The sequence below is a fragment of the Lagenorhynchus albirostris genome, chromosome 4 (genome assembly GCF_949774975.1).
Source record: "Lagenorhynchus albirostris chromosome 4, mLagAlb1.1, whole genome shotgun sequence".
NCBI classification, from domain to species: Eukaryota; Metazoa; Chordata; class Mammalia; order Artiodactyla; family Delphinidae; genus Lagenorhynchus; species Lagenorhynchus albirostris.
Genome location: NC_083098.1, coordinates 29,653,818 through 29,674,130, shown reverse-complemented (window position 1 = coordinate 29,674,130; position 20,313 = coordinate 29,653,818). Strand labels below are relative to the sequence as shown.

Sequence of the window (20,313 nt, the reverse complement as noted above, 5' to 3'; positions counted from 1 at the left end):
TACATGGTAAATGAACTAAACTTCAATTTTTTTTAAAAGGGTTAAAAAATAAATTCCAAAAAAAATTATATTTGGGAAAAAAAAGATGCAACAAGCTGGTGACCAGTGCCTGGGGATGTCTCCCTAGGATTCTTATAGCATTTCTACTTCTAGTACAAAGGTTTTTAACAAGGAATAGTGACTACAGGACCCAGTCCCTCTGGTAACCTAAGATGGTCGTAGGCTCAGATAAGAGACTCAGATAAACATTAAAAGGGGACCTCAGCTGTTTTCTCACAGGACAATCTCACGGGTTCTTACACATATTATGCAAAGTTTGCTCCAGTCACAAAGTAGCTCTTTTTCATGTTTTTAGGCTAACAGCAAAATAAGGATATTTGCTACATAAACTAGGTTTAAATTTTACTTAGGTAAAAACAATAGTTTGTTTTCTTCACACAAAGAACATCTACTTCAAAAAAAAACTCCCATAGAAGCAAGCTGTGGTATGGAATTCAACAAAAACGTTATTTCTACCTCATTAGGCTAACATAAAATGAAGTGGGTATTTTAAAAAATAAAATAGTTTAATTTACTCCTGGATGAAAATGTACTTGGCTTTCTTCTACCTCAAACATAGTAACAAGCTGCCATGCCCCCAAAATAAAATGATTAACTTACTGCAGAAGCCATACTTTGGGTCTGTGATATTTCTGCTTGTTCAACCTTTAGTGGCCCCTTAGGAAACAAGGACTTTGAAGGGTTTCTGTGGTAGAGCCTGTAGCCAGCTCTGCAGCTTGGCAATTGTATAAAGGACACTGGGCCAGCTCTTTTCAAATCTACTCAGTCTGGATTCTCTGCTTCACATCGCTTGCTGCCGTCCCACTTTTGCCATGCTACTTTGGACCAAACCCTGAGTACTGAGAGGGTGTCCTGATGGGCTGTGCAGTCCTCCTCCTTCTATTCTAAAATCAGTCCAGTGGCAGACTGACCTAGAGCAGAGTTTTATTATATCATTGTTTCATCAAAAGCTGACAGTCCCTCTCTGCACTGCCCTTTCTTTGAACTAAAGTCCACTCCTCCCTCCAATCTCTCCAAACTCATTTCCTACTATGACCGGACATTATTCTCATTCCCCTCAGTACTGCCATTGTTTTTCACACTTGCTTTTCCCTTACTGCTGCTGTGTGTGTGTGTGTGTATGTGTGTGTGTATCGGGGTATGTGGTAGGTGGGAACAGTCTTTCTAAATCACCCTCCCCAACTGTAATCCAATTCACGTTCTATTTCTCCAGGAGCTCTTCCCAGCTCCTCCAGTTCACATTTCTGTTCTTTAGCTGCACAGCCATAGCTATTAGGCCTTTTTTTCTTTTTGTTTTTGGGCCCCACCACGAGCATGTGGGATCCTAGTTCCCCGACCAGGGATCGAACCCATGACCCATGCCCCCTGCGGTGGAAGTGCGGAGTCCTAACCACTGGACCGCCAGGGAAGTCCCTAATTATGTCGTGTGCGTCTGTGTGTGTCTGTGTGTGTGTGTGTGTGTGTGTGTGTGTGTGTGTGTGTGTGTGTGTTTGCGGTACGCGGGCCTCTCACTGTTGTGGCCTCTCCCGTTGCAGAGCACAGGCTCCAGAGGCGCAGGCTCAGCGGCCATGGCTCATGGGCCCAGCCGCTCCGCGGCACGTGGGATCTTCCTGGACCGGGGCACAAACCCGTATCCCCTGCATCGGCAGGCGGACTCTCAGCCACTGTGCCACCAGGGAAGCCCATGTCATGTGTTTTATATTTCCTCACCAAATAGTGTAGAAGCACGTCAAGAACACAGATCTCACCTCATCTGAATGAGCTGAGCATTCAGAAGCTCGCCCTGAATACATATTCAGTCCATCTGAGCCTTAGTATTGCAGATTCATTAATTCGACTGGTAGACTGGATTGGATGTTTGCTAAACGAGGAAATTTTACACAGATTTTAAAATGTATATAAAATTTATAGACATCTATATATCTGTCTATATATTTGTAAAAAAAAAAAACAACAAAACCTTCCAGGCAAAAAGTCCGTTGACTTAATCCTGCTCTCTCATTTCTCCACATCGTTGCCTAAATTGTTCTAAACATCCTTTGAGTAGGCCATTAACCAGGAATCACCGTACAGTACAAACGGTACAAAATTGCATGTCATCGAACTAGCCTAAATAGATCAGCATGAAAACTGCATGAAAAAGCCAAATCATTTAATGGAGATTAGACTCTTCTTCAAAGCAATTTCTACTTCCATGAGTAGAGAAGAAAATTTTGATTTTAGGAAGAAACACTTCTGATTTTTAAAATAAAGCAGTGATAGTTCTTCAGTAACTGACTTTTATCAATATACTTCTGAGGACACATCTTATTAGCCAAAGCATAAGAGTGTTTACACTTTTTAAAGCTATCAAAAGTTTTGAAGTATTCCAATAGATATATCATGACCTTGCTCATGAAGAATGAACCATGTACTTTTATGCCATGCTAATAATTTTAAGGAAAAGTGCCTTTTCTTTTGCTACCAAGAAGCACTTTTGTATTCAAGTTTCCTAGTTGTCATAGTGACTATCTTTTTTTTTTTTTTTTTTTTGCGGCATGCGGGCCTCTCACTGTTGCGGCCTCCCCCGTTGCGGAGCAACAGGCTCCGGACGCGCAGGCTCAGCGGCCATGGCTCACGGGCCCAGCCGCTCCGCGGCATGTGGTATCTTCCCGGACCGGGGCACGAACCCGTGTCCCCTGCATTGGCAGGCGGACTCTCAACCACTGTGCCACCAGGGAAGCCCGTGACTATCTTTTAAGTCATTCATAAATGTGTTATTGGGGACAGAATATTGCAGTACTTTCCATACTGCAGTAACAGGTTCTCCCAAATATAAATTTGCCTCACAGTCACAGATCACCTGATCCTGTTAGGTGTATGATGTGAAAGGAGGAGAGAAAGCATCCACAAGGCCAGCAGCACATAAGGAAAGGCAGTGTTTACCTACACTCCAGCATTACTTCCAATTAACAATCCCAATATCCATCCTGCCACAAACATCTCAAAGTGACAATATAAAAAGCGCAAGGAAGGGATTCCCTGGTGGCGCAGTGGTTGAGAATCCGTTTGCCAATGCAGGGGATGCAGGTTCGAGTCCTGGTCTGGGAAGATCCCACATGCCGTGGAGCAACTAAGCCCGTGTGCCACAGCTACTGAGCCTGCGCTCCAGAGCCCGTAAGCCACAACTACTGAGCCCACGTGCCACAACTACTGAAGCCCATGAGCCTAGAGCCCGTGCTCCACAACAAAGAGAAGCCACTGCAATGAGAAGCCCGTGCACCACAACGAAGAGTAGTCCCCGCTCACCATAACTAGAGAAAGCCCACGTGCAGCAACGAAGACCCAATGCAGCCAAAAATAAATAAATAAATAAATTTATTTTTTAAAAAAAAGCACAAGGAAAATTAATGCTCTTTTTAAAACACTAATATTGAAAATAAAATACTACTTCTTTTCAGTCACCATGAGGACTTGGTATAATCTCCAACCAAATGGCACTTTCTGTCCGTTGACTTGAGAGACTCCATAACTCTGACCCATTCTCTTTCTCATTTCCTGCTAAAATCAAATCTTTATCCTCCGAAACTATGTAAATTTCTTTAGGAATATCTGCTTCCTATATGGAATAGAGTTTAAGACCCAACTCCCATAAGCATTTAGGAAACTGTAAAACATATTACAACTCTGAAATAATGTTATCTGAGACAGCTTCTGGGACATTCAATCCTTTAGGACTGATCATCCTTGTGAACTCATTTTACACTCTCCAGAATAAACATTCGAAAATGCAAGCCTGATCCTCTTACCATTCTTCAATGGCAACCCACAGCCTAATGGATGAGGTTCACATCCCTGGAAATGCAGTGTATCCTGTGCATAACCTTCCCTTGCCTAACTTTTTAAATTAATTAATTAATCTATTTTGGGCTGCGTTGGGTCTTCGTTGCTGTGCGCGGGCTTTCTCTAGTTGCGGTGAGCGGGGGCTACTATTTGTTGCGGTGTGCGGGCTTCAGTACTTGCAGCGCGTGGGCTCAGTAGCTGTGGCGCACAAGCTTAGCTGCTCCGTGGCATGTGGTATCTTCCCAGACCAGGGATCGAACCCGTGTCCTCTGCATTGGCAGGCGGATCCTTAATCACTGTGCCACCAGGGAAGTCCCTTGCCTAACTTTTTAATTTCAAAACCTACACTCAACCATACATATCTACTTACATCCCTTACACTGGCCATTCCAAAACCACTTGCATTGGCCTCCATACGCCATCTCTTTCCTCTTTACATCCATTAAATTAGGCCACGGTTTCTCATTCTCAGCACTACTGATGTTCTGGACCAGATAATTCTTTGCTGTGAAGGCCTGTCCCGTGTACTGTGAGACATATAGCAGCATCTCTGGCCTGTACACATTACATGCCAGAAGCACACTCTCCCCCACCCCTCTCCAGTTAAAACATCCAAAAATGTCTGCAGAAATTTCCAAATGTCCCCTCTGGGGCAAAATTACTCCCAGCCAAGAACCACTGAATCAGAAAGTCACTGAATCCCCTAGATGCCCTGCATACTCACAAGTCCCTTAAGAGCCAAGTTCATTGCACATAAGCTGCAGGGTCATACGACTCAAACCACAGCAGTTCTGTTCACAACACATCGTGAGCATTTCCTTAAAAGCAGCCATCTCTAGGTCAAGAGCAGGGAGACTAATGGTCTACGACGATGTTCTTACACTGGATAATAACCAGTCAACTCAATCAGACTTACTCTAGGCCCCCAGTTTCTAGGAGTTTAATGGCAAACATACTAAGACAGACAAAGACAGAGTTGCAGAGAAACTAGGAGTCATGTGCAACGAGTAGAAATTACATGTCTTAGACACACATGGAGAGAAGACACCCGAGAACAGTGGGTCTGGAGCTGCCTCTGGGATACAGAATTACTGTTATACTTTTCTTCACCACGAGGTCTAATTATGAACCTGACAAGGTTCTCTATGGTCCTTACTCTCCATGTATGCTTAAATAGCTCAAAAAGGCATAGGATCCAACTTGGAAAAACCTAGGACAACTTGACCCACAAAATAAATGATAGTAAGGAATTATGATCCATAGAACGAAATTCATAAACTGTTCACCATTTGAGGGTGAACATAAGTTTTGGGAAAAGTCTAGCAAGACATTCTGAGACAAGTCTAAAGACTAAAGAAAAGAATCATGCTACATAATAGATTTTGGAAAACAATCAGGAATAATTAGAAAGTGGTGAGATAAATATTCCTTTGGATCTTGAAAACTAGCTCTGAAAGTAAATCAAAGATGTCTGGAGCAAAGGCAACCTTATAGGGTAAGTGCACTGTCACGTCAACATGTCTAACTGAAACCAAAGGGCCGAAGTTCTGTAAACATGATCTGTAACATTCCTTGCATAGAGACATCACCATATACCATCTCAGGGTGCTCCCGAGACTTAAACGACAACACGTGTAAACAGTCTGCCACAAGAGCTGGCATTAAATGCTGGCGTCTTTTCTTTCCCATTACTAAAAATCTTTAATGATATCCCTCATTGCCAAAGTATGAGCCTTGCCTCACTCAATATTAAAATGCAATTGTGCGTCATAGGAAATAAATATATTTAAATCAAACTTCAGTTTGGATTTTCTGACTCCAATGCATATAATCAGCTCCTTAGGGCACAAATCACACTGACCTCAACTCCCTTAACTCCTAGAAATTCAAGAAGTGATTAAGACATTGATTGACTAGTGCTGCCTAGGCAGGAATGCTCTGGAAGCAAAAATCACTTTTAAAACTTCTAGAAAAGTTAAACCTTTTATCTACATGTGAAAGTCTGGACTACTGTATTAAGTGAAAAGACATTTAAAATGTGCATTAAGCTACCTAACTGGGCTTTTACAAGTTTCCATTTACACAACTTTTGCATTTTATAAAAAGAAAGACTGTCTTTCTAATTTGCATTTTCACAATGGCATGTGTAGCCATAATATTTTACCACTAAAAACACATAGCATAAATGATACCAAAGACTAGGTGTTTAACAGACTTAATCCTTCAGAAACAGAACCATGTTAACTAATGTCAGTTTTAATAAGTACCAATACACAGATATTTAAATATCTTCCACAACTCATACTTAAAATGGCATTTAATGGCTTATCATGTGGGCAAACAAAGAGCAATATTTAAAAATATAATCAAATGTCTTTACGCTCACATTTAGAGAAGTTTACCATAAACCATTATAAAACAAAAAAAGAAAATTTAAAATAAAACTTTACTGTTTCAAGTCTTAAACAAGCCCGAAATGCATAAGGAAAACCAGACTGCTCCTTCTGGGTAAGTGTTGCTTCATTTCTAACACTCCTCAGGCCCAGAGAATTAAACTTCTGTGGAGGCGAACCTCTAATGACTGCAAGCTTTCCAACACTTTGCTGGGAGTCTGGCAGCTCATTCGAGTACAATTAAAATGTTCTAAAAATACACACACACAGAATATTCATGAAAGCTAGTCTTACTAGCTTTGAAATGTGGTGCTCTTTCTTACTTAAGAAAAATGCAAGAGGTTAATTTCTAAATCTAGAAGACTGCACAGGGTTACTGAAAACGCATATACAGACTCTAGCACGATTTTTCTCCATGAAGCCATTTTTAGTGTAGATTCAATTAATTCCTCTTCTATGAGGCAGCACCCTAAGAACGTGGATGACCACGGTCAAGCTTAACTTTTGCTCTCTATAAACATCAGTGACTTTAAGGCTGAAAATAAAACACTTCCCCCTACTAAAGGGAAGAGAGTAAAACAGGCCAAAGAAGAGTTTCTTAAACTGCAAACAAGCTGATCATACACAAAATTTTGAGTCAGGCTTTACTTGGAAGAGAAGAGCCACAGATTTCATCAGGTTCTCAAAAGCTATTATGAGCCCCGAAAGATTTCTCACCTATTAAATTAGCAAGCTGGACTAAACAATTTCCTCTCTCAATTATACATTCTAAAACACCACGCTGACTTTGCACCTGTCCTTGTTTTTACCGTAAGGCATGATGAATAAATGACCCTTTCATAAAATCTAGTAAAACTTGTAAAGTAATACTATATATTACACATATTGGTAGAAATTGTGATCAGTAGACACTCATGATAGCATACAAAAACAACAAAACAAATCCAAAAGTTAGCTATGACCAAAAGCAATGAAGTGTACAAAGTGACTACTGCAAGTAATATCCTTGACTCAATTCTGAGTCAAAATACCACAAAGCAAAAAGTTACCTGACTTCACTAAATACCAGAAATATACTCGGGGGATTTTTGGCATCTAGGCAAAGGTTATTTAAAAAAAAAAAAAAAAAAAAAACTGAATGAAATGATGGGTCCTTCAGTTCAAGATTAAGGTGATGTAGTACCATAATGGGGGCTATTTGCTTAAAAAAAAAAAAAGGTTTCTCCCTACTAAGCTTAATATTTTCAAAACTGATACACAGGTCAACTGCCTTTTCTCCTTATACTACTCTCTAGAACAGAAAGTAGCAAAGGTGGTAAGAGGAATGCACGTAGGCTTCAATTTACACAACAGGAATTGTGCAGAATGTACATTTTTCCATGCAAAAAATCAAATTATGACCATTTTATACCCAGCTGTCATGTCTAATCCACTCCTAAGCCTCTCCTAGCTTCAGAAATACTGGGGCACATGCATTGCCATCTAGGACAACTTTGTGTCTACAGCTTTGATTGTACCTCTGAAACCCCCAAATCCGTAAGAGTCTCTTCTAGTAATCTGCCTCTAGGAATCCATCCTAAAGAAAGGAACTGATCCAACGATGTTAAAATCTACATGTAGCAAGATGATCAGAGGATAAAAGTATGAAAAGCTGGAAACAAGCCAAATGTCCACCAATACGTTAGAGAAATTACAGTCTATCTAGCCAATTGACCATTATTCACTCATTTAAGTATGAAATGTGCAGATTATATAACACGGAAGAGTATGATTAACAAGTGAAAAAAGCAGGATACACGATTACACATAAAAACCACGTTATGTAAAAACTATGTGGGGCTTCCCTGGTGGCGCAGTGGTTGAGAGTCCGCCTGCCGATGCAGGGGACACGGGTTCGTGCCCTGGTCCAGGAGGATCCCACATGCTGCGGAGCGGCTGGGCCCGTGAGCCATGGCCGCTGGGCCTGCGCGTCTGGAGCCTGTGCTCTGCAACGGGAGAGGCCACAACAGTGAGAGGCCCGCGTACCGCCAAAAAAAAAAAAAAAGTGTATATATGTATTTAAATTGCATTAACAAAACTTATTAGGTGGTTCCTTTTAAGAAGTAGAGTGAGGTTGGGGAAGCAGGGCAGATGTGAAAATAACTTTCATTCTTTGCATTTCCCTGAATTTTTTGCATTTTTCCAATAGAAATATACTGATTTTACCTGGGTAGTTTTCTCTTAAAAGAGAGACAAAAACATGTGTATATGAAAATATTGATAGGAATACTCAATTATGAAAACAAAGGGCTAAAATGGAAGGACTGTGCATTTAGCTTTTCCTATATTTTCTAAACTTTCTGCAATGTCATATACTTTATTTTTTTTAATCTATAAAATAACCCTGAGTCATCTTTTTGTCAAGCATATAATCACTCCTTAACCTATTATTTCATTTTTCAGATCCTACTCCAAGTATAATTTTACCGCATGACCTATTATTACACAGATTTTAGAGAAACCCCAGGTAAAACTGAATCACTCTAAAACTTAAGAAAGATTTTTTTTTGACATAACCTGTTTTTCTTATTAGTTATTTGTCCTGTCCCTCATTATCACTGAAGCCTTTCCCAAAGCCTGACCACAGGTGGCTTATACCGTAGCTGTGGAAAGTGCGGGATCTAGGATCACACTCTCTGGATATGAACCCCAGCTCCGCCACCAGCTGCATGATTCATTTCTCTTTACTTCAACTTGCCCACTGCTAAGTGGAAAATGCACTAACTCTCAAGGCTGCTATGAAGATTAGTGAAGAAGACTAATGTAAAGCACAACATAATGCCTGACACGGTAAGCGATTAGCTATTATCTATTAGCTAATTAAGCTATTATTCTAAGCACTGCACAATACGTGACAAAATATATATTTTAATAATTATTATAATCAGTGGAAAATTCATTTATAACAAAATGAAACTAATTCCATACAATCTTTATGTTCTATGCATTACTCCAACTTAGACATCAAAAGAATAAGGAAACAAAATAGTTCGCGATAACGTCATTTTTATCTCACCTATACTTTACCTTGCATAATTCACTGAGAGCTAAAATTGTTTTTCTTAAGCATCTCTTCTCCTAATTTTCAACTGCCATCATTACTAACAGGATTTTAGTGTTTTCCTTCAGTTTCCCATTAAAAAGGGGAAGGTATTATTTAAGGTCAGGGGAAATTGCCTACACCATGGATATCAAAATGGCAAAACACAAACTTTACTTGAAGAGGGATATCTAAATGCTTTCTTCTTTCTTCCCACTTTTCAGATCACTCTTTGAAAAAAAGGGTTCGTTAAATAAAAAACAAAGATTAAGCTTCTCCCGCCCCCCTTTTTAAGGGCAGAGATATATCTGCTTAGATGAGGAATCGAAGAACAAATGAAAATACCTTTCTATACCTGGACTCCAGCTGTACTGAAAAATCCCACTAGTTACTCACAGTCTGTTAATTCCTGATTGGGATAAATCTTCCATTACTTGAAATAGATCAGCTACCCACACTTCAGAGGTGTGAATTTATCTAAGAGGACAAAACACTGTTGTCTGGATTTTTATTATCTACAGAAGGATGTGCATGCACTGGCAGCAAAGTGAGAATTAAAACCGAACTGTTCTCATCTACATCAAGGAAAAATTCAACCATATGATTTTTCTGCAGCAATTTGAGAAGAGATTGTTTTAAGTAAGTACGGTTGGGTCATTACAAAGAAATGAATCTTCACTGGAAAATGTGATGCTGGAAAAATAAAAGATAACAAAATAAATATTATTAATAGTATAGTACCCGTGAAAAAAACTTTAAAAAAAGTGAGGATGGGAACCTTCATAAACTCTAATACGGCTGATATGATGAATGCACTCCAAGGGGTTGCCATGTTCCCCAAGAAGGACCCACAGCACGTGGGCATCCCGAGGCTGGCAGCGGTCCCAAAGTCTGGAAGTATTTTACCCCCAAAGCATCAACTGCTAGCAATTTTTGAGTCTGTTTTGTCTCTGCCCATGACAAGAATCAACTTGTTCCAAAATTCCACTAAGTATGTTTCTTTTATGTTAAAACTCTGCTGTTTCTGGGAAAGCTAAAAGCTGGAATTTTTTACACATGTGGACTAAAGCTATAGTTGGACCTTTCAGTTCCTTAACAGAATAAATATATATATTTTTTAAAGAACTACCACCCTGCTGCAGTTTATTCTGAGAAAGTCACTCTGTTTTTCAAAAAATTAAAAAAGTAAACCTTGTTTTTCTATACAATTTAACTTAAAAGTTCAAGAACATTTTGTTTTTAAGAAGAAAAACAAAAGTCAAGCATTTAATCTAAATTAATTGCGAGTTCAAAGAAAACTACTTAAGGGAATAGTGATGACTTCTATTTACGAATGCTTTTTTCTAGTCATCCCATCTATAAATACCTAGGTTGTATATTTTTTAAAAATTGATAATCACGCTATCACTGTTAAGTATTAAATACTTAAAACTTCACGAGACTAAATCCTGATTTCTTAGGCTTCTCTTTAAATACAGGTGAAATGATTTGGGACATCTTTATTTAATCCCCTGTGAAGCTATACTACCCAACTGTATGTCAGCCTCACACAACGAAGACAAATAGTTTGAAATCCCGGACAAGAAAGAGTACAAACCATGACATTCTAACACACCTGCCTCAATTACATAAAAAGTGGACAGAAAGTGAGAACGTCTCTAAGGTCTGAGATAAACAGAACTTATATCATGTGGCCTAATTGATAACAAAGTTACTATTTTAATAAGCATCATTTCCCTTTGAATCATTTCACTTACTTTACACCAAGATTTCTGAATCTCAGCATTACTGACATTTTTGGACCCAGAGAATTATGCTGTGGCTGTCCTGTGCACTGCAGGATGGTGAGCAGTTTCCCTGGCCTCTACCCACTAGATGCCAGTAGAATCCCCACCTCCAGTCAAGACTCCAGACAAAGAATGACTCCAGACATTACCAAGTGTTCCCTAGGGGTAAAAGTGTGCCCAGCTGAGAACCATGTCTTGACACTAAAGAAAACCCAAGAGTTAACATGGATAAAATCCTAAAACGTGATTTTATTTGAAGTGATTTCATAGAGACATAAAATACATCAATTAGTTGTACTAACCAAGTCAGACCTTGTAAATGGAGACAATACTACTAGGAAGATGTGATCATCCATTTTGAGGGACGCAAAGATTTCAGGGACATCGTTTTCACAACATGAATGCTAACTGGCACGTGACACCCCATTGCTTCTTCAATCAAGAAAGTTTTCAAGCCCATAAAGGATAAGCAGGGGGGCTTCCCTGACGGCGCAGTAGTTGAGAGTCCACCTGCCGATGCAGGGGACACGGGTTCGTGCCCCAGTCCGGGAAGATTCCACATGCCGCGGAGCGGGTGGGCCCGTGAGCCATGACCACTGACCCTGCGCGTCCAGAGCCTGTGCTCCGCAACGGAAGAGGCCACAACAGTGAGAAAAGATAAGCAGGGCCCCTTGAAACTCTAGCACAAGTATCAGAATGGGCTCATTGACTGTTCATGATGAATTGCCTATGAATTGTTCAATCTCTATCCTGTGTCACAGATCAGACTAATTAAAATGAAAACAACAAATCTGAGTAGGAAGTAACCAGAAAAAAGAACATTAAAGTCAAGGCAGACAGTCTAAAATTTTGTACCGGGACAACTCATGAACACATCTTAGCTCCTTTCTCTTCACCTAAGCAAAGCTGTTCTTGAGAATTTTTCAGAAAGCAGATAATTTTTTAAAAATCATTTTATGGAAAAAATTCAAGATGAACACTGTCCATTTAAAGGTTTGCATTAATCTTAAGAACAAGAAAAATCTCTTAGGCTATTTCAAAGCAAGATTTCATCTCTCTTTAAACTTACAACATAAACCAACCAAAAGACAGACTTGAAGTTTAAATATAAGTCCCCTTATAGTACAAATGTTGAATCAGTGCCTAGAAAACTACAGCTTTTAAGGATACCTGGCAATCTGAAAATATAACATCCAAAGCTGTGTCTATCAAAATGAAATCTCTAATTTTTCCAAATAAACATTTTATTTCTAAGTTTTAAAATATCTCTTTTCTTTGCATGTGGGAAATAATATTTTAACTTTTATAAGACATAAAAAGTGACAAAAGCGATACCAACATTTTATAACCACATGCCAAAATTTCAACGATTAACTCAATGTTTTGATTTCTTCAGTCTAATTGAAATCAGTCTTGTTTTCTTTCTCAGTGCTTGGGTTTCTGCTTCTAAGCAGACATGAGAAAGAAGCAGTGGAAATCAGAACAGCAAATTCTGGATTTCTGACGGCAACTATAATCTTTTTTCCTTCTGAATTCATTAAAAACATTTTCTTCCTCACTCTTCTTTCTTAACATAGATTGAAAACATACTACAGAGTTTTTTTCTTGCTTAACATTTTCCCATGTCTTTAAATATTCCCCCAACACAATTTTCAATGCCCACTACATATAAATTCTATGGTCAAATCATTTAACTGTTTTTTACTTTAGAGATTTTAAATTGTTTCCAATCTTTTGCTCTTAGTGCTGGGATGAAAATTTTTGTGCATAATTATGTTTGCATCTTCGATTATTTAGGATAAATTCCTAGAAGTTAATTTACTAGTTCAAATAGAAAAAATATTTTTGAGTTGTACATAATAAATTGCTTTCGATAAAGATTGTGCAATTTGCACTTCCATCACTGGAAGAGAATGCCTATTCACTGCACATTAAAAAATAACAGACATTTTCTGTTTTAAAAAAAACCTGTCAATTTTAAATATGAATATCTCATTGCAAATATGAATATCTCATTGCCTTAATTCACATTTTTATTAGCGAGACTGAACTTTTTTTATGCTTGCGATTTATAATCCTATCTTCTCAAATTGTCTGTTTGGCCCTTTATCCACTTTTCCACTGTAGTGGTTTTTTTTTTTCATATTAAACTAGTATGACTCTACATAAACGCATATAACCCTTGCTTGGCATCTAGAAATTTTAAGTCTTTTAAAAAATTTTTTTCTTTTTTGAATTTTATTTTATTTTTATACAGTAGGTTCTTATTAGTTACCTATTTTACACCTATTAGTGCATATATATCAATCCCAATCTCCCAATTCATGCCACCACCACCCCTGCCCCCACTTTCCCTCCTTGGTGTCCATACCTTTGCTCTCTACATCTGTGTCTCTATTTCTGCCTTGCAAACCAGTTCATCTGTACCATTTTTCTGGATTCCACATATATGCGTTAATACATGATATTTGTTTCTCTCTTTCTGACTTACTTCACTCTGTATGACAGTCTCTAAGTCCATCCACGTCTCTACAAATGACCCAATTTTGTTCCTTTTTATGGCTGAGTAATATTCCATTGTATATATGTACCACATCTTCTTTATCCATTTGTCTGTCGATGGACATTTAGGTTGCTTCCATGACCTGGCTATTGTAAACAGTGCTGTAATGAACACTGGGGTGTATGGACATCTAGAAATGTTTAATTTTTATGTCCAACCAATCAACGTTTCCCTCTGATTTTTCCACTTCTTTACTACTTAGAAAATCCTTTCCCATTTCAACATAACTATTGACATATTTTCCTTTCATTCTTGTGTCTCATTTTGACACCTATATTTTTAAAACACCTGGAATTTCTTTTTGGTATGGTTATGAGGATGCTGATTTAATATTTGGTAGCATGAGAGCCCATTAATCATTATTTCCGAAATTTTCCTGCTTATTTTTCCAGATTAACTTTTAAAATCACTTTGTCAGGTATCGCTCCCCTCACTCCAAAACAATCTCATTTACATTCTTATGGAAATTGCAATTAAACTATAAATAAAAATCAGGAAGAATGTATAGAAGTATGTTGAGTACTAGGTGCTATCACACGTCCTCATCTTGTACCTGACTGTCATAGAAATGCTTCCTGTAACTCATTTGTTTACCAATACATGGACTTTTTGTTTCAGATAGGAATTTTTCTTTTTTTATTGTATTAGAGAATTCACCTCCCATTTTTATTACTAAATCTTTAACTGAATATAGATTTTGTATTTTGTCAAACGCCTTTGCGACATTTTGGGGGGACTGTGTATACTATCATGCTTTTTCCTCTAGATCTCATGTATAAACAGGTTTCTTAATAGTAAGCCATCCTTTAATTTGTCGTAAGTCTACTCATAACAGCATTATTCTTTAATATGCTGGTGATTTGGATTGCTTGTGCTTCAGTTAACAAGTTTACATACGAATATTTCTAGTCTGGAGCCTTTTAAAAGACAATTTTTTTGAATACCTATTAAAATTTCAGTGATTTCTATTTCAATTAGCTGTTCAACTTCTTTATTTTACTTACATTTTCCCTGAACAACATTTATTTGTAGATTTCCAAATCTGTTTCAGTTTTTAAATCTTTATTGAATTTCCTATTTATATGCCATTTATGTATTCTAATTTGCTTCAGCTTTGATTTTCATTTTTCCTTTCATTAGGTATCTTAAATATTTGTCTTCCCCATTTCCTGTCTTCACTGTGTCCACCAAAAATCAGCTATTTGATTTACCAAATCTCCTTTATGTCTTGTGGTCTAATTTTTTTTTCACTTATTTGCAGGGTGAATCTTAAGATGTTTTGTGTTGTGATGTGCTATTAACTCAATTTGTAAAGTGTCTATTTCCATTCACACTGTGAACCTCTCTTGGGGCAGGCTGCTATGAAACGTTATGCCTTCTAACTCTTAATTAATTAGAAAAGCCATTGTAAACTCACTATAATCTACTGGAATTTTCAGAACGTATTTTTTAAAATGTTGTTTATGTTTATGAAAACAACCCAGTAACTAGATCTGGTCTTAGAAAATTAGAAATTAATTGTGTTTTTCCAGAAGACACCATTCCAGTGTTTTATATTATTCATTCTCAGCACTACACAAGCCAAACACTTCAAAATAAATTATGTTAGAGGGAAGAAACAAAATGGAATGAAGAAACAAATTGAATGCTGGAAACTATAGTTTAATACAATGTAAATCTAAACAACTTAACTTTATTGAAATTAGGAAAAAATACATTTTAGAAGCCTCATGTTTCTTTTTAGGAATGATAATCTGATTGTTATGTAACTCAATACTTGTATAACTGCTATTCATGCATTCCTGCAATTTGCTCAATTTTTTTTAGCCTATTAGATTCCCTGGTATATTGTTACCATAATTTGGCTTGCATCTTCCTGTGTAATTTGTGTACATTTTTCAGAAATGCTGCTTAATTACCTCTATTGTTTCCTATGAAACTCAAATGGACATTCCTATAAAAGAACATTCTTTGAAATGCATTTTCTATATTATACATAAGTAGGGAGGAAAGGCTTTTCTGAAAGCATTAAATATCTTTTATTTTTACTTCTGTGATTTACCGAAACCCATAGACTCTACTGGTCAACAGATGTTCTTATTCTTTTTTTTTTTTTTTTTTTTTTTTGCGGTACGCAGGCCTCTCACTGTTGTGGCCTCTCCTGTTGCGGAGCACAGGCTCCGGACGCGCAGGCTCAGCGGCCATGGCTCACGGGCCCAGCCGCCCCGCGGCATGTGGGATCCTCCCAGACCGGGGCACGAACCCGCGTCCCCTGCATCGGCAGGCGGACTCTGAACCACTGCGCCACCAGGGAAACCCCAGATGTTCTTATTCTCAACTAGAGAATATCCCACTTAATGTAGGAACATACACTCTTCAACATACACTCTTTCCTCAGAAGTTTACATTTCCCTTCTGGTGCAACCACTGTGGAAAACAATATGGAGGTTCCTCAGAAAACTAAAAGCAGAATTACCGTATGATCCAGCAATCCCACTCCCGGGCATATACCTGGACAAAACTGTAATTCAAAAAGATACATGCACCTCTATGTTCATAGCAGCACTATTCATAATAGTCAAGTCATGGAAACAACCTAAATGTCCACTGACAGATGAATGGATAAAGAAGACGTGGTATATATATACAACGGAATACTACTCAGCCATAAAAAAGAACGAAATAATGCCATTTGCACCAACATGGATGCAACTAGAGATTATCATACTAAGTGAAGTCAGAGAGAGAAAGACAAATATCATATGATATCACTCATATGTGAAATCTAAAATATGACACAATGAACCTATCTCTGAAACAGAAACAGAATCATGGACATAGAGAACAGACTGTGGCTGCCAAGGGGGAGAAGGCTGGGGGAGGGATGGAGTGTGAGTATGGGGTTAGCAGATGTAAGCTTTTATATATAGAATGGATAAACAACAAGGTCCTACTATATAGCACAGAGAACTATATTCAATATCCTATGATAAACCATAATGGAAAAGAATATTTTAAAAAGTATATATGTATAACTGAATCACTCTGTTGCACAGCAGTAATTAACACAACATTGTAAAGCAACTATACTTCAATTAAAAAAAAAAAAGAAGAAGTTTACATTTCCCTTCCAATAGCCATAAGAAGTATATGATAGATTTCTCTACATTTACTTTTGAGATATTTGGGTAAAGAGGCAGGTAAGCCACTTACATTTTTCATGATAAAGGCCAACACACACAGGCCTCTCACAAGTAGGACTGCTAGAATAACTTCTAGGGAACTATGAAATTCATATTAACTATGTAACCACCGTGGTACGGGGAGAGTTTAAAAGTAAGACAGAGAGTGTGGGGCTGGAAACATCCTACCTGCTTCCCGTCCAGCGTGCAGAGCCTCTTCACCACTCCTGAGTCCAGTTTAATGGCTTCGGTGATATCTGTTAAGACCTGTTCGAAGGAATGAGCAGTCTTCTTATTCAGAAGGATCCGCACTGCTTTTCTAGGCTTCACTCCACTTCGAATCACAGTCACTAATTTGGGTTTGATGAAATCTTTACTTTCTTTCACTTCACTCTTCACTGAGGAGGGGGCAGCCACGGCTCGGGTGGTCCCACCCTTGATGTTCACAGACCAGTTTGGATTAATGTTTTTGGTGTAATCAACTTTACGAAACGGTTCATTCGACGCACACACGTAACTCTCACCTAAAAAGCAAAAATCAGTTTTATCAACGTGGTTATCCCCACCACAGGAGCGTTTTGTATGAAGCAAAAATGCTAGAAACCCATTAAGTGAATCCTCAACAGGTTTGGCATTCTACCCACACCCCTTTCTTTTCAACAGCATCTAAGTTGGTTTTGAGAGAACAGCATACATTAGAGTGAAATGCACTGGATGAAGAAACTAGAGATCTGGGTTTTATTCTGGTCAAATGTCACCCTGGATAGCGCAGCGTAAGGGATCTTAGTTTCCCAACCAGGGATAGAACCCGCGCCCTCGACAGTGAAAGTGCAGTGTCCTCACCACTGGACCACCAGGGAAGTCCCTGCACTTTCCTTCCCAACATCAGTATCTGTAAAGGGAAGTTGTTGAATCAGGTGAATTCTAAGGCACTCTCTACTTCCAGAAGTCCATTAACTAATTTAATTTTTAATGTCTCATTCTGGAAGAAATAACTATATCACAAAATAATACATTCTCATAAAGAAATAAAACTGTCTTCCTCTTCTTTCCGATTATAGATTTCAGCCCTAATCAAAGAAAAGTTACTACAAAATTCACATAGCTGACTAAATTCACATATTCAGTTATATGATTATTTACTCAATTAACGAAGCATTGCAAAAATGAAGGAAGAGTTTTGACAGTTCAAAGAAACATACCGAAAGCATTTTTTCCTTAATGGAAGAATATGAATTTAAAATAGTTTAAATAGACAACCTTTTCATCGTCTACTTAAATGAGGAAGGATATTTAGTAGTTAAAATGATGTATTCATTATTCATGTAGCCTTCTGCTTAATTTTTACTAAGTAAAACATAAAAACTATAGTATTTGTCAATTGGTTAACTGATTCAATGTTCATTAATTTTAAGTTCCAAAACTTTATGTTGAAAAATCACACTTTTTCTCTCAAGCAACTCAGAAGTCACCCACTTCTTTTTAGTCTCAACTTTCTGGCATGCAAGATAAAAGGATTACACTCTAAAATTTTCTCCAAGGTATCTTCTAACTCAAAAAGAATTCATTATTTTTTCACACATGCAGTTTAATGGCCTCATTTTTAATATATAGATTTGCCTACAGGGAGAGAATATGCAGACAAAAGCATTTAAGATTTTGGTTCCTTAGGCAGTTATAGCTCTTGCTGTTAAACAATAAATTCTTATTCTTTGTTAGACACTAGGCACCTACAAGACTGATTAGAAGCAATCAGTCTTCCCCCAACCAGAGTCATGCTACTGTAGGGATTCTTGTTTAAGATTTGTTACCCCCCCGCCAACCTGTCACTTCTCCATTCCATCCATCCTGTTGAGGTACATCACTTCCTACTCAAACTCCTCAGCTAGAAACCTAGGCATCATCCCTCACCCTTCTGACTTCCCTACACACTGCATTCTGACATCAAGTTCTGTCCACTCTACCTTCTAAATATTTCTTAAAATGCCCCTCCCCTCTCCCCTCATCACCACCCACTTCCCACCTGGATCCATGTAAGAACCTTCTGTTTTCTACTCATTCCCCAGAGAGAGAACAAGTTTTCCAAATGATAGTGCATTCTATGTTACTGATATAGCTGAAAAAGTATATCCTAAAGTAATGAACCTTGATTCACGGATAAAATACCACACTGGGAGAGAATTTTTTAAACTCTTACCAATACATATTAAAACTGCACTCACCAAAACAAGGAAAGGATAAACACCTCACTTTAAAATTAGACTTAAAGATATAAATGTGTTATGTCTCTCTCTCTCTCTCTCTCTCTCTCTCTCTCTATATATATATATATATATATACATATATATATATATATCTCATACATGGATATATGAAAAATAAAGCAGTCCCTGAGGTCCGGAATTGATCTAACATTCACAGCTAGACCTCAATGTTACTATAACCTGATCTGACCTGTGGTCTTCTGTGGGATATCATCTCACAGAATATCTATATCAAATGAAGCCATTCTGGGACTATGATACAGTGACACAAAAATAAGGTCACTCAATGAGTGATTGCCACTTCGTTACCAACTATAGCTTTTTCCTAAATCTTGTCTGCTCTCACTGTAAATAGGATTTAATGAGATATTCAATCACAGAATTGTCCTTCCTCTGACAGCACCCAATACAGAATGAGTCCCTGCTTTCCTGGAACCAAAGCCCAATTTCTACGACAGCTCTCGCAGCTCTTACTGAGCTGCCCTGAGGTATCCTATAATGTCCATTCTTCCTTACTGCAATGAGTAGCAAACTCAACTTGTTCACCTCCAGGTATGTTCTGGGTGGTCTTTAGCTGAAGAGAACTGAGACACATACACACACACTCAGACATATTCATATTCTCCCTCTCTGTGTCTCTAAAAGCAGTTCTTTGACCATAAGACATTGGTGGGAAATCATTTTTTAATCTCATAAATACTACACAGAAGAAGATTTGTGTTACAGAGAACAAACTAGTTGTTACCAGAGGGGAGGGGAGTCGGGAGAGGGTCAAAATAGGTGAAGAGGATTAAGAGTTACAAACTACTAGTTAGAAAATAAATAATTCACAGGAATGTAAGGTACAACAAAGGGAATATAGCCAATATTTTATAATAACTTTGTATGGTGTGCAATCTATAAAAATATCAAATCACTATGTTATATGCCTGAAACTAATATTGTTAGTCAACTATACTTCAATGAACTTTTTTTTTTTTTAAAAAAGAGGATCTGTTTTCTGTATAGAAAGAGGATGGACAGAAGCAGGAAGTGGTTATACACCTTTACTGTTTTCAAGCACAGTGCGGAATAGGAAGTCTTTCCACCTCCTTTGACTCTCTCCAGCGGCATGCCTATGGCTTCCTACCACTGACATCTGTTCAGAGACACTCTGCATTACT

The 20,313-nt window shown here is 38.0% G+C and overlaps 1 protein-coding gene across 9 annotated transcripts in view; it reads right to left on the bottom strand.

The window, feature by feature from the left end:
* Positions 1-20,313, bottom strand: part of DCLK2 (doublecortin like kinase 2) — a 156,787-nt gene that overhangs the window by 120,178 nt on the left and 16,296 nt on the right. For all 9 annotated transcript variants that reach the window (XR_009540250.1, XM_060147733.1, XM_060147730.1 and 6 more), the window contains exon 2: positions 17,076-17,410. Coding sequence is in view for 8 of the 9 variants with exons in the window: in XM_060147733.1 (XP_060003716.1) it covers positions 17,076-17,410 (335 nt within the window). In the remaining variant the exon portion in view is untranslated. The remainder of the gene's footprint in view (positions 1-17,075; positions 17,411-20,313) is intronic.